Source organism: Panthera uncia, assembly GCF_023721935.1.
Source record: "Panthera uncia isolate 11264 chromosome B3 unlocalized genomic scaffold, Puncia_PCG_1.0 HiC_scaffold_1, whole genome shotgun sequence".
NCBI lineage: Eukaryota > Metazoa > Chordata > Mammalia > Carnivora > Felidae > Panthera > Panthera uncia.
The window spans coordinates 112,453,867-112,468,532 of NW_026057582.1; the positions used below are offsets into that span (position 1 = coordinate 112,453,867).

The window sequence follows — 14,666 nt, forward strand, 5'->3', positions numbered from 1 at the left end:
CTTGAAACTGTTGGTTTACTTTCATTTCAGTCATGTATCTGCACAGAGGTGACGAGAAAACACAGCAACAGCCTTAACTAGAACTCCCCAGCTTGGGGGCCATCTTTCTTCCATTTCCTCTAGGCTCTTTTTGTCATGACGTTATAATACTTGAATGGAAAAAAATAAAACATTTTAAAGCTACCAAACAACAAATTGGGCTTTTTTTTTTTTTTTTTTTTTTTTTTTTTTTTTTTTTAGTGAGCCTTCCTGTCTGTCCCCTGCTTCATTAACACAGGAGGGAGGGCATCGTGGGTGGGACAGAGGCAGAGAATCCCAGGCCCAGGCCCACTTTCAGGGAGTTTGTTGCCCTTCTGGAAAGAGGGTCTTTCACATACCAGTGATTTGTAGATCCAGACATGAAAGGACCTTTTTCACTTTTTTAAACAAATTTTTTAATGGTGATAAAATATACGTAACAAAATTTACATAGAGGTGGAATTGCTGGTTCATCTGGTAATTCTATTTTTCATTTTTTCAGGAGTCACTATGCAATTTTCCATAGTTGGCCATGCCCTTCTTCGTTCCCACCAACAGTGCACAGGGTTTCCAGTTTCTTTAAAAAAATTTTTTTTTTACATTTATTTGAGAGAGAGAGAGAGAGAGAGCGCACAAGCTGGGGAGGGGCAGAAAGAGAAGGAGACCCAGAATCTGAAGCAGGCTCCAGGCTCTAAGCAAGTGTTCAGCGTAGAGCCCAATGCAGGGCTCGAACCCACGAACCATGAGATCATGACCTAAACCAAAGTCGGTCACTTAACGGACTGAGCCACCCAGGCACCTCGTGGGTTTCCAATTTCTTTACCTTCTCATCCACACTTTTTTCACTAATAGCCATCCTAATGGGTGTGACATGGTTTAAATTTCTGACCACTACCCATTATAAAGAAATATATTTTATATCTACGGTATATATATGTACACATGCATAACGGTAGCTAAAATGGAAGTTTTGCAAAATAAATGACCCTTGTTACATGGGTTTTCTGTTCTATAGTATTCTGCATAATTTAAAAAATGCTGGCCGTGACCCACTGGATTGCTTTCATGATTCACCAATGGGTCACAGACTATAGTCTGAAAAACACTGGTGTAGGGGCGCCTGGGTGGCTCAGTCAGATAAGCGTCTGACTTCCGCTCAGGTAATGATCTCACAGTCCCTGGGTTCAAGCCCCACATCAGGCTCTGAGCTGACATTGTGGAGCCTGCTTGGGAGTCTCCCTCTCTCTCTCTGCCCCTCCTCCACTTGTGCTTTTCCCTCTTTCTCTCTCCCTCCCTCTCTCTCTCTCTCTCTCTCAAATAAATAAATAAACTTAAAAAAAGGAAAAACGAAAAACACTGATGTAGAGCACTCCGCAATTATATACTTTCCTAGAGGCCCAGGAGATTCTCCATTCTCTCCACTTCCCCCAGATACACTCTGATCCAGAGAGACAATTCTCCTCCCTTTCTGTAAAGATGTTAAGAGAAAGAAACCCAGAGAGGGAGGGGAAAAGGAAGTCAGTCCGTTATAGCAATTGACTTGGGAGCCCACATCAAAGTGCTCGATACCAAGAAGCGCCCCACGTCGAGCTCCGGTCCCAGCACGATGGGGCCACGTGGGGCTTTCCCCCACCTGCCCCAGCCCAGGTTTGGCCAGCTAATTCCTGGGGTTCCCCTGTGAGGAAAGCCTATCCCTGGCTTCCTGATCTTAAAGTCCAGCTTCTGACTTGTCCAGCGTGGCTGTGCTCGAGGAAGCGCCCCCTCCAGCTGGGTGTTGTTTCCTTTCCCTCACCGCACAGACCACTGCAGGCGCCTGCTCACGGTCATCTCCTGGGCACACACAGACTTGGAGGCAGCAAGGGGTCAGGATTGCAGGCGGGAGTGGCAGAGTCTGGGCCTCCCCTTTCGGAGGGACACTTCCCAGGTCATTCGTCACTTATTTTCAGTGAACTGCCCAGTGGATGCTTCCGTTTCACACAGTATAGAGAAAGGCGGTGTGGGGGGATGTAAGAGAGACAGTGACCAGGAAAGAGAACCACCAGTTCAAAGACACTAGCCTCAAACCCTGGTCCAGACCCTCATTAGGTATATGACCTTGGGAAATCAGTCACTTCACCTCTGTGCCTCCTACCCTTCTCTGTAGATTGGCAATAATCACAGGATGGTCCCTATTTCATTATTTTAACTATAATTGTTTTTATTGTGGTAAAATTCATCTAGGAAAATTCCGTTTTCACTATTTTCGAGTATACAGTTCAGTGACATTGCACCCTCCAAATCTTGTACAGCCACCCCACCCATCTAGTTCCCAAATATTCCCATTACCCCGAAAGCAAACCTTGTCTCCATGACGCGGCCACTCCACATCTGCCCCGCCCCCACCCCCACTCCAGCTTCCAGTCTGCTTTCTGTCTCTATGCGCTCAGCTTTTGTGGATATTTGTGTGGATACATGGAGCCACACAACATGTATTCTTTTGTGGCTGGCTTCTTTTCACTTAGTGTAATGTGTTCAAAGTTCATCCATGTTGACGTATGGAACTTCATGCCTTTAAAAAAAATTTTTTTAACGTTTATTTATTTTTGAGAGAGTGAGAAAGCATGAGCCGGGGAGGGGCAGATAAAGGGGGAGACACAGAATCCAAAGCAGGCTCCGAGCTGTCAGCACAGAGCCCGACACAGGCTCAAACTCACAACTGCGAGATCATGACCCAAGCTGAACAAAGTCTGACACTTAACCGACAGAGCCACCCAGGTGCCCCAACCTCATGCCTTTTTACGGCTGGATAAAATTCCACTGTATGACTGTCTGACATTTGGGCTGTTTAGACATTTGGCTGATGTCTCAGAGGCTGGTAGACCTTTGGGTTGTGTCCACCTTTTGGCTGTCGTGAATAGGGCTGGTGTGAACATTTGTGTGCAGGTTTCTGTTTGAACATCTGTTTTCAGTCCTTTGGGTACATGCCTAGGAAAAGACTTGTTGGATCATATGGGAATTCTGTGTTTAACTTTTTGAAGAACCAGCCCAAGTCCGTTTTGGGGTGGGTTTATGTATAGTTAGCACTATGCCTGGCTCAGAGTGGCAATAAAAACTATATTTAGCATCATTATCATCAGTGGCACTTACTAAGTGCTGGGTGCTCTTCTAGGCACTTTACTTGTGGTAACACATTTCATCCACGGTATCCTGTGAGACAGATGTTAATATTATTCCCATTTCACAGAGGGGGACTGAGGGCTGAGGGGTTTTAAGGGATTTGGTCAAGGTGTGTAATTGTTCTGACCCAGGGGGAGTTAAGGCCCAGGGGCAGAGTGAAGGTCACAGGGAGGTTCCCTGGAAGGGTTTCAGCTCAGCGGAAGGGTGTCCTCACTGCTACAGCTCTGCAGCTGTAGAGGAATTGCTGCCACCAGGAGCGAGCGCTTTGTTAACCCGGAGCTAGCTGTCGAGCAAACCTTTAGGCGCTGTTGGTCCCGTGTAATCTCAGCAGTCACCTTCTGGCTCTGTTAGGATGCACAGGAATTGAAGTGCCCCTGGATGCCAGCACCTCAGGGTCAGAAGGAGGGTGTGAGGAGGACTCCTGGTCCCCGGGGGGCTCTGGACAGCCTGCACCTGTGGCTGGCTGAGGCCCTGGGGATTGGGCTGACCCCAGGCCTGGGGTCTCAGCCCTGGGCCTGCCACCCGCTCATTTCTGTCTCTCTTATTTCCGGACTTCGCAGCCAGAGGAGATGCAGAGGGCCCGGGCACAGGCCCCAGGGCCAGCTGAGACCCCAGTCATGGCTTTGGTACAGTCGGTGCCCGGGGTACACCCGGTGCCGATACATGCCTACTCCATCAAAGACGCCTCCTGCAGAGAGGTAAGGTTCTCCCCGCCCCCTGCCTCTGCACCTGGAGGCCCAGATCCCACCAGGCAGTCAGGTTCCCACCTGAGAAGCCAGGCCTTAGTCAGCACCTACGCTGTTCTCTCCCTTCCTCCTGGCTGCCCTGCCAGGAAGCTCCCCTGTAAGCGTGAGCCACTGCAGGGCAGGCAGAGGCCAGCAGAGTCAGTGGTCAGCAGATGGCCAGTGTGCATGGCAGCCCAGGGGTCTTCCTATGTGGAGAGAGACACGATCTGCGTGGCAGAGAGCAGAGGCGACAGCAGGAGCAAAGGGGACGGGCCACAGGTCCCTGCCACCCAGGTTCGCATCTCTGCCCACCACCCCAGCACCCCTGAAGGCTGCTAACCCGGCCTTGTGACTCCCCACCGCATAGGAGGTCTGCAGCCCAGTCACTCCCCAGAAGAGGAAGTCCTGCCAGACCGAGTGCCCCAGGAAGGCAATCAAGATGGAGTCTGAGGAGGAGAAGGAGACACGGCTGGCCCGGAGCTCCCCCGAGCAACCCAGGCCCAGCACCTCCAAGGCAGTCTCTCCACCCCACCTGGATGGGCCCTGCAGCCCTGAAAGCCCCATCATCGAAAACGAGGTCTTCCTGCCCAACAGCAACCACGCGACCGGCGAGCCTGGGGAGGCAGGTAAGGAAGTGGGTGGGCAGCGGAGGCTGAGGCCTACGTGCTGTCCTCCAGGGGCTGGGTGGGGTGGGACCCTTCCCCCAAATCCTCACCCCACCCAGGGAGCCCAAAGCCAACAGCATCCCCTGTGTGTCCTGCTCTCAGCTGCCACCAAATGGCGCAGGGAAAGCCCATGGTTTTCCTGGGGGATAAGATTGGATACAGTTTACCGTGTGATTTGCTGGGATTCCAGTGTGGGGACCGTAAGAGGCTAAAACCCACGGTCTGTAGCCCCTTCCCCGAACGCACCCATACAGCGCCCAGCACTGTGCCTCTGCACAAGGTGGGTCTCCCCAGGCAGTGTCTGTTGGTGAGTGCCTGGCATGCTCCCAGAGAGACCTTGGGTAAAGTCCACACCCATCACTTCCCAAATTTGTCTGCAAAGGCCACCTGGCTAAAGTACGTCATTTGTCCTAGATACCTTTTATGGACACCACCAGACTGGGAGTTCTTGGGCATGAGTTGAGGCCAACTGATAGAATTCCGGAATGGTCAAGACAGTTCTTCCTAGATATGCTTCACCCAGAGGCCCCCTTTGTTTTCATTCTAGGTCTCAGACTGAGCCCTGATCCTGCTTGCACACTGAGCCCTGACCGACATTTCTTGCTCACAATGCTATTGGTAATCAAAAGGTTTTGATTAACCAAATATAAAGTAGCTTTTAATTCAAACATCTCAGCTCATGAGACAGAATTGGAACAAACCAATGTGCTTCTTTAAGATTGCAAAACAAACCAGGTGCTTTTTTGCCAAGCTGCCTGTATAGGGAACAGATTCTGAATTCAGGACCAATAACTGAATTAAGTATTCATGTACAGGGCACAGTGGGCAGTGACGGAAAGTCCCTTTGAATAAACAGATCCATACTAGCACATTTGGTGAATGTTCACATCCCCCTCTATAGGGCACACATCGCCCACCCCATCCACTGGCCCACAGGGATTCTCACAGAACACCTGGGCCCCACTGAGTGGGCATCTTGGCAGGGCCTAATTCTGTCTCCTCTGCCCTGTTTCAGAGGAACGCGTCGTGGTGATCAGCAGCTCAGAAGACTCAGATGCCGAAAACTCGGTGAGTGGTCCAGAAGTTCAGCCCTGGACTCCTGCCTCCCCACATTCCGGGTCCCAGGGGACCCAGCCGCAGCAGGTGACTCTTAGACTTGCCCTGCGCCTGGGGAGTTTTCCAGCGAGGCAGTGAGTTCTGTGCTGTCCTGAGGACAGTCTCCAAATGCCAGCTGCGGGCCTGAACCAGCCCAGCCCTCCCTCTATACCAGGGCAGGAGCTGTCAGTAACCATATGTACTCTTCTGAAATGCTGAGTGCTTCCTTCCAGAGCCCTGTCTCTCTTATGAACTAGCCAATGCCTTTGTCTGGAGCTTCCTTATGTTTTCTCTGACCTCTAAGTCCTCGAGGAGGGGGGGCAAGAACCCATTCCCCAGTTAATCGCAGCCAGTGAGGGTCAGTGCAGGGGTGTGAGGGCACGGGCAACACCGTACAGGGCCCAAACAGGCAAGCGTTCACTCGATAAGAAAGAACTTTAAAGGCATCCCACAATGGAACGAGTACCTTTGTGGATTGCACCCTTCTGTCCCTGGAGGTTGGTTAATGGAGGTGGGGAAAGGGGGGTTGAACAGAGGGAAAGGTTGGACTGGGTGCCTCTGAGGTCCCTTCCGGCCCTCAGTCTGAGGTTCTGTATTGGAAAGTGCACGGAGCGCATGGAGACTGCTGCACAACACTCCTCGCCAGCCCACCCCCTGCCAAGAGCACCAGGAGCATACCACCCCTGCCGGCCCCCCCGCCTGCCCCATGGCGCATGCCGTCCCCTGGCTTGGTCTCCCCAACATCCCGCCGAACAACCTGCGGTCCCTGAAGCCGATCCTCACAGCCAGCCCGCCGGTCACCGGGAAGACACTGCCATCCGCAGCCACCGCGGGACTAGCTTCCTGTTGCGTAGAGCACAGAGTACCCCCCGTCTTCACCGCGCCTTCCACTTGCCCCTCAAAGTGTATTATAACCCCATGTGGACGTGTCCTCCCCCCGCAGTCCAGGCCACCACCCCTGCTGCCACAGGGCCTCCCAGCCATCCTGCCAATCCCCAGGAGAGTCCCTGCCACCTCCAGAGGGCCATCAGTCAACGCGGCCGGGCACGGGGAGCAGTGCGCTCCCTCGGCCGCTCCTTCCGGGGCTCCCCCCACATAGCCCAGTGGCTCAACAGCTTCTTTGCCGTTCCTCTCTCTGTGGCTTCCCAGCTTGACACCTCTCTCAGGAAGGGTGGGGGGAGGCAGAGCACCCCAGACTCTTAGGGCAGGATCTCCCCCTGGGAATTCTGACACCGCCCCCGTGGAGAACCCCGTCCAGGACCTCTGGAGGTGCCTCCAATTGCATTCCCAACCCCCTGCCCTCGAGTTCTTCCCCCTACCCCCCACCAGCCTGGCCCCCCTCAGACAGGCCTCTGAGAACCCCTAGCACCTCCCTCTTCTGTAGCTGGTGGCCACCGTCCTCCTGGAACCGCGTGACCACTCGCTCACTTGGCTCCTGCTCCCCGGCCCTCCTGCACCCCACCACCCAGCCTGGCCCATTTGCTGAAGGCCCTGCACACAGTAGGCATTCCGTGCATCGTGGTCAAGGAGCGGACCAAGGAAGGAGCGGCTGCACAGACCCGTCAGGGAGACGTAAGCCCTCTTCACCTGAAAGGGCATGATTGAGATACAGGCTGCCCGCTCCTCACATCCCCAGGCCTCTTTGCCCAAAAATAGGAAGCTTTTATCTCCCTTTGCCCCTCCAACTGCCCCATCCCACCACCCCAAGGCTTTCCGCTGGGCCTCTGCCAGGACCTAAGCCCATGAGGGCAGGGAATGTGTCGATCCCAGGACCTGGCAGATACGGCTGCTCAATAAATATTTGTTGAAAGATTGCCCTGGCAACCCCTTCTTCCATGACCATCACATTCCCTGCTGGACTTAGCTCTTCTCCGCAGGCGGTTTTGTGTCCTCCCTGCACTGAAACTTGGTTCTCTGGTGGAGTTACCATGTCCCCTCTTTCCAACGCCCTGTGAGCATCAGAGTGGGGAGGTGGGTCAAGGCCTTCTGTGCCTCCTGGACTGTGTCGGTCCCACCATCTAGTCAGGTTCTCTGCGCCTTTCTTGAGGTGAACCCCACTTTCCCCAGATCATTTCACACCTCCTCTTGCCTCCCCCCACACAGGGGAGGCTCCAGCACCCGCCTCCCAGGTGGCCTCTCTTTAGCCAGGTCCAGCCTTCTTTCTGGGGGACTTCAACATCCAGCACCCTGGCCTCTCTGGGGTCTTTGCCCCACCCCACTGCAGCCGCCACCCCCTTGGCCACCCCCTGGACCTCACCATACTGAAAGCTGGCCTGCAGGGACTCTGGCCACAGCTTCCTGCCCCTTGAGCTCACTGGTACTTCGAGGACCCCTGCCCTCCCTGTCCCAGCTCCTGTAGTAGCTCCAGCCACCCCTCCTCACCCTCCTCTCAGGGCTCTGTTCCTTTCCACCTTGTTCTTCTGGCTACAGCCCATCTTTGTGGTCTCAGCCTTGCCCATGGCCTCAGTTAGCGCCCATAGGCTGCTGGTGCCCAGCGCTCACTCCTGCTGCCAGACCAGGATAGCCAGTGGCCCTCCGACGTCTGCACTCGGGTGTCCCGTAGATCACTCGTCTCTCTTCCTCTCCTCTCTGTTAAGTCACACTGTCTGCCCGGCTACACAAACCAAGGCCCCCAGAGCCACCCTGGGTGCCCCTCTTTCGATTATTCTTCACCGCCAGTCAATTTTTCAGTCTTCCCTTTAAGCCATGTTCTAAATTCCTCTGAAATCTGGGCACTTCTTTCCATCCCCTAAACCTCATCAAACAAAACTGACCCTGGGTGGAGGTAGCAGTCTGGGAAGGAAAGCTTGAGAAAGGATCGGCATGCCCGTAGTCTCACCAGACTTCACGACAGTTGGGCGCAGAAACTGAAACCAGCACTGCTGGGGGCGGGGGCGGGGTGTCAGTCTGATCCTCAGCAGTCAGCAGAGTCGCCAGGTTATGTCTGAATTATTCCAGGAAGGGGGGAGTGTGTTTCAGGTGGTGAAGAGTTAAAACAATTAGAAGCACAGCTGCTCACCTGTGGAGACCAGGTCCGGAGTGGGGGAGGGCCAGAGGACCACTGCTTTTGTGTTGGTATTCTTCAGTTCTTCAGACACACTTTCTTTTTTTTAGGTTTACTTATTTGGAGAGAGAGAGAGAGCACAAGCAGGTGAGGGGCAGAGAAGGGCAGACAGAACCCCAAGCAGGTTCCAGGCCATCAGTGCAGAGCCCGACACGGGGCTGGAACTCACAAACCATGAGATCACGGCCTGAGCTGAGATCAAGAGTCAGGTGCTTAACCAACTGAGCCACCCGAGTGCCTCCAGACACACATTTTTTAAATTAACCATCATGTGTCCCAAGCTTTAAAAAACATCTATGCAAAAACAACAAATTAGGTCCCCTCCATGCGTTTCTCACCCACCTTCTGTGCTCCCTTCCAGACCCCTGGCACTCCCAGAGTACCCGCAGCGGCTTGGGTGGGGAGCAGGGCGACATCCACAAGGTGCTCCGGGCTCCCACATACCCATGTCCTCTCCTGTCCGTGGCCTTCATCCCACCTCCCGTGTGTGGAAGTTGGCCTATGAAAAGAGCACATTTTCCAAGTGTCCCAGACTGCAGCTAGACACGCCTGGAGGCTCTGGTGCAGACCTGGCAAGGTGGGCAAGGCTCCGGGAGAGACGGCTCGTGCGGGAAGAGTGGTCTGTAAGAGCCCCTGCTGCTGCCGGAAGCGGCGGGGGCGCCACCGTTGGGTGGCGGGGCAAGACCCAGGCCTGATGGTGGAGGCCTGGGGTGAGGACTATCCTAGGAAATGAGGGTGGGTCAGCAGTGCCTCTGCCCTGGGCCCTGGGTTAGGGTCCAAGGCAGGAAAAGATAGATGCTCTCAGCTACTCTTGTGACAGAGGACTCGCCCCACTATCCGGCAGTAGCAAGACCAAGAGGAAGCAGGAGGGGACAGTCCCTGACTGCAGTGGCAGTGGTGACCAGCAGTAGGAGGAGGGGCCCGTGGGAAACGACCGATCCAGGGGAGGGGCTGGGATGCTGGTGAGTGTGTGTAACAGAAGATGGGAGCCCTGTCCCCCGAGGGCCTGGCGCAGGGGGCAGCAGAGGCCATAGGCTAGCTAACAGGATGGTCCGGCTCACGGACAAGCATGAGGTACCGCGGGGCTTCCGGACGTTGCAAGAGCTGGGATTTTGTGTCTGCAAAAAAGAGCAATCTGTGTGTGTTGCCAAACTGACCCCAGCTGTTGTTTTAGAGTGGGGGCTTAGGAAGTCCCTCGGGAATTTGGGGACTCTTGATAAGAATTGATGTCGGGCACTGCAGAGACAACTTCAGGCGACTGGATGCCAAATATCAGAGTTCAGCTCCTGAGTGGCCGATGCCCAAACATGGAGTTAATCAGTAGGATGGTAGTTCTCTACCCTGGCTGCGCACTGGAATCTTGGGGGGGGGGGTGGTTACCAACGACAGATTCCTGGGTGTCACTCCCCCTGCCCCAGAGATTGTAATTGAACTGGTCTGGGGTGCAACCTGGGCATCTGGATTTTTGAGGCTGCTAATGCCCAGCCAAAAAAGAGAGAACCACCGGATGGGGGGACTCAGTTGTATATCTGTCATCTGTGTGTATCAGCCTTGAATGGGGGTGCCCTGTACATACTGGGATATGATCCGGCGGGGGCGAGGGGGTGCTGGATCTTCCCAGAGAGACCTAGACTTGGGGAAGGTGATTGAAATGTCAAGCCAGCCATATGGGTGTGCTTGGTACGGCCATGCAGCCTGCCGCGTGGAGCGTGGAGGTGGAATGCCCTTGCCCTGCTAAGTTGATCTGTGTTGAATCCAAGTGAACTAAAGCTCACAAGCCAGATTGCACGTGTATCCTAGTTACATGTGGGTCCTGAGAAACTCCCAGGTCCCCTGTGGCTCGGTCTGAGCACACTTTTGCAGTCAAAGAAGTCCATTAACCAAGTATAATAAAGAAATGAATCCTGGGGCTCAGTCGGTTGGTTAAGCGGACGACTTTGGCTCAGGTCACAATCTCACAGTTTGTGAGTTCAAGCCCCTCCTCGGGCTCTGTGTTGACAGCTCAGAGCCTGGAGCCTGCTTCAGATTCCGTGTCTCCCTCTCTGCCCCACCCCCGCTCATGCTCTGTCTCTCTCTCTCTCTCTCTCTCTCTCAAAAATAAACATTTTAAAAAAAGAGAGAAATGAATCCTATTATTTACTTGCATCTTTTAAAGAATATTAAAGTGAGTTCGACTCCTCCAGCTCTTAGCAAAACATCTTCAATTCCTCTTCCTCTTTTCTTCAGCTCCCATTGTGTCCGCTCCCTACTTCCTTGGAGCTTTCCCCACTTTTCACTTTCCAGGCCGAGCACACGGGCTCCAGTCTTCCCCACTCCATTGCCTTCTGCCACCATTCCTTTTCCCTTCCCAGGACATGTCAAGCCTTTTCCAGTAAAAGGCCCTTGCCTGGCTTGGGCCCGGGTCTCTGTGCCTCTCCGTCTACACTCTCCGCCCACACACTCGCCCAGCGGGCAGCGCTATGGGCATTGGAACATAGGGCTTCGGGTAGTGAGCAGGGGGCAGAAAGCCTTCCTGCCCCAGAGCCTCTCATGCCGATTGTCCTTTTGCTAAACCTGGGTCTTGAGAAAAGTCCTTTTTAAGCATGCGGGCACTTCCTGGCCACGTTGCTGGGATGTAAGGCAGGGAGAGGGAGTGGGGTTTACAGCTGGCTGGAGTTGAGTGGAAGGCGTGCTGGCAAGATCATCTCCGTGCAGTAGCCCCAAGGGTGAGGAAGGATCAGAAAGGAAGAGGAGTCAGAGCTGGAAGTTCCAGCCTTCTCTCCATTGACAAGCTCAGCAGAAAGGGGGTGTCCTTTTATTAAGGGAGCCACCAAGTTCTTCTGTAAGTTCAGGACAAAAGACATTCTGCCACTATAAGAGAAAATGACCCCAGGGCAATGGGAGGGCGTAAAAATGAGATTCTGATGGCCATCATAAATGACCCTGGTTGGGGCTCCTGGGTGGCTCAGTTGGTTGAACTGACTCTTGATTTTGGCTCAGGTCGTGATCTCACAGTTGCAGGATCGAGCCCCACATAGGGCTCCACGTTGAACTGAGTGTCGAGCCTTCTTGGGATTCTCTCTCTCCCTCTCTCTGCCCCTTCCCCGCTCACAATCTCTGTCTCTCTCAAAAGAAGTAAATAAACTTTAAAAAAATAAACAACCTGGTATGGAAATGGAGCTAGCCCAAAGATGCAGCTGTGTTGCTGTCCCGGGAGCTCAAGTCTTGAAAGAAGATATCCAAAGAGGTGACCAAGGCTCTAAGGCCTGAGAAGACATTCCAGAAGGAAGGAGGCAGGCGGAAGAACTCAGGGCCACTGCACGGGCTCTTGCAGTCATGCTGGGAGCCAAAAGAGGAAGGAAGATGAGACAGCTCCGGGTGCCGTGTCGGTGGGGACAGAGAGGCCTCAGCCAAAGGGACAGCTCTTCAGTCCGGGGGAAGACACAGCAAGGAGAGCCCAGCTCTTTCCACCACCCCAGGTGCAAGGGCAATGTCTGGAAGGTTGAAGATAAAAACCAGCTGGGTTTTCCCTCAAGGAAAGAAGGTGGAGTATCTGGTCTAGCAACTTCGAGGAAGATTCCTGGAGAAGGTTCCTCACAGGGAGGAAAGGGAGCTGCCACAGTGAGACAGAAGATGCAGAGCAACCCTTGCAAAATAAACCTTTGATGCGTGGCCGATTGAGGATCCAGATATGCGAGGCGTTTGACGAAGACTTTTATTGGGACCTTATGTATAGAATCCCCGAACTCCAGGCTTCTCTAAGCAAGAGCAGCTCTAGACGGATTCATAGTGAATGTCTTTCTCTATCAGTGACCGGGAGGAAGTTGGTGAGCCTGGGGTAGGGCTATGAAAAGCCAATGAAGTGAAAATCGGCCACTCCTGGGGAAAACCAGCACATTTTACCTGTGGCTAGTAAGGACTTTGCTCTTGGCTGAAGTTTTGTTAAAATGTTTCACCTGGTGAATAAAAGGGCCAAGGCCCATGCTTATTACCTGCCGAGCCAAGGACATTAGCCAGAGGCCAGCGTTCATCCTTGGAGGCTTCAGATAGCCCCAAGTGAGGCAGCCTGTAAGTAGGAAAGACCCGAGGGCTGCTCTGGACTCTGTCCCAGCAGTACCCCCAGCTGGCCATGTGACGTTGGCCACGTCCTTTCCCCCTGGTCTCTGGCTCACGTCCACAGGTGGCATTCACAGGAAGTTCTGAGCAGGCCTCCCGAGACATCGGCTGGCTTTGGCAGCTTTGCAGATGATGAGCCTCTACCGCCCTCTGTAGCCTCAGCCCCTTGGGGCTCACGGAGACAGAGCCCTTCCCCCACCCTGAGGCCTTTCAAATTTTTTGCCTCGGTGCTGGTGAGAACAGGGCCTTGGGTGCCCAGGCTAGAGGAGCCCCGAGCCTGAGGCTTCCCTAAGCAGCCAGCTCCTGGATGCTAAATGACAGAGGGCCTCCAGGCTTCGTGTGTCCACCCAGATGTGGCATTCCTGAGGCGAGCAGTCCCCCTAAGACACTGGAGCCTTGGCTGGCTATGGGGACAAGAAGAGCCAAGCTCCTGGCCCCTTCCAGAGAAACCTCAGGTTTGAGATGAGGCTCCTTCCTCCCGTCCCAAGAAGTGTTTCTTCTGAGTCTGTTCAGAGAGAAGGGAGCAGCAGACCCCTCCGGCCCTGCCCACCAGAGCACTGGCCCCTTCCCTGAGCTTCCAGACCCGGCGCTATGCGCCCATGTGCACACTCACACATGCTCACATTCCCACACACCTGTCAACACAGGTTCATAAATTCACACCCGATGTGCACACACACATTTGGCATTTGCATTCATTCCCATGCTCGTGCTTTTGCACACACTCGTCTGCGTGATCTCAGCCTTTCGCCCCTACTCACAAACGTGTGGTTCCCACACGGCCCTCACACGTGCACATGCACACTGACATCCATTCATACGCACACATCCTCGTGCACACGCACTCGCTTAGACGGATATACACCTTCCCCTTCCCCTCTCTCCCGCATGTGTGTGCGGATGCCCCCCCCCCCCCCCACCATACCAGCTTGCTCCTGTTCCCACGTTCACATCACACACGCACACCGGCCCGTGGGCACATGCTCACCTTGCCAACACGCCCCCCTCTCGCCCTCCGGGCCCCTGACCTGTTGGTTTCTCTGTGTTGCAGTCCTCCCGGGAGCTGGACGACAGCAGCAGCGAGTCCAGTGACCTCCAACTGGAGGGTCCCAGCTCTTTGAGGGTCCTGGATGAGAGCCTCGCCGACCCCCAAGCAGAAGACAGGCCCCTGGTTTTCTTTGACCTCAAGATTGACAGTGAAAGTGGGTTCTCCAGTGGCCACCCCCACCCCTTTCTAGCTTAGTCTCTGAGCCCCCGAAGTAGGTGCAGGCAGAGCTATGTTCTGGGCCCGGGAGAGCCCAGAGCTCTGGCCAATGACTGCAGCCAGAGAGCAGGCAGTCCCTGAGTCCCAGCCTCCCCTGGGACTCCAGGTGTACACTTGGTTGTCTGAATAAGGACTTCCAGGGCCTGAAAGCATGAGGCAGGTGCATCCGTGAGCTCACCCCTGACCAGCGCTTCTCTAGAGACCCTTGGCAACACACTTGTAGACAGAACACAATGTGGGAAGTCACTGCTAGGAGGCCAGCGATCCAAGCAAGGCCTTAAGCTGTGGCTGCAGTTCTGAGTACAGAGCTCATTCCACAGGGAGGCCGACAAAGCCCAGGTCACGGAGAAAGATGACCCCTTCTCCCAGAAGCCCCTCGACTCTCCACGGTGCTGACCCTGGCCTCGCAATGCCCTTCCCCGAACCAGAAGGTTCCGGCCTGCCCTGTGGCACAGACCCAGCATGGGGCCAGCCCAGCCAGACAGAAGTAGTGGGTTTCCCTAGGACAGGGGAGTCCTTCGCAGACCTCACAGGGCAGCTGTGAGCCATGTTCTGAGTGGAGTAGTTTGGGCAGGTGTGCTGTC

At 54.4% G+C, this 14,666-nt stretch overlaps 1 protein-coding gene across 3 annotated transcripts in view; it reads left to right on the forward strand.

The window, feature by feature from the left end:
* Positions 1-14,666, forward strand: part of PML (PML nuclear body scaffold) — a 38,718-nt gene that overhangs the window by 21,842 nt on the left and 2,210 nt on the right. For 2 of the 3 annotated variants that reach the window (XM_049613850.1, XM_049613851.1), the window contains exons 5-8: positions 3,735-3,872; positions 4,267-4,525; positions 5,580-5,632; positions 13,870-14,020. In XM_049613850.1, the coding sequence (XP_049469807.1) occupies positions 3,735-3,872; positions 4,267-4,525; positions 5,580-5,632; positions 13,870-14,020 (601 nt within the window). The other variant, XM_049613852.1, reaches the window with a different exon arrangement.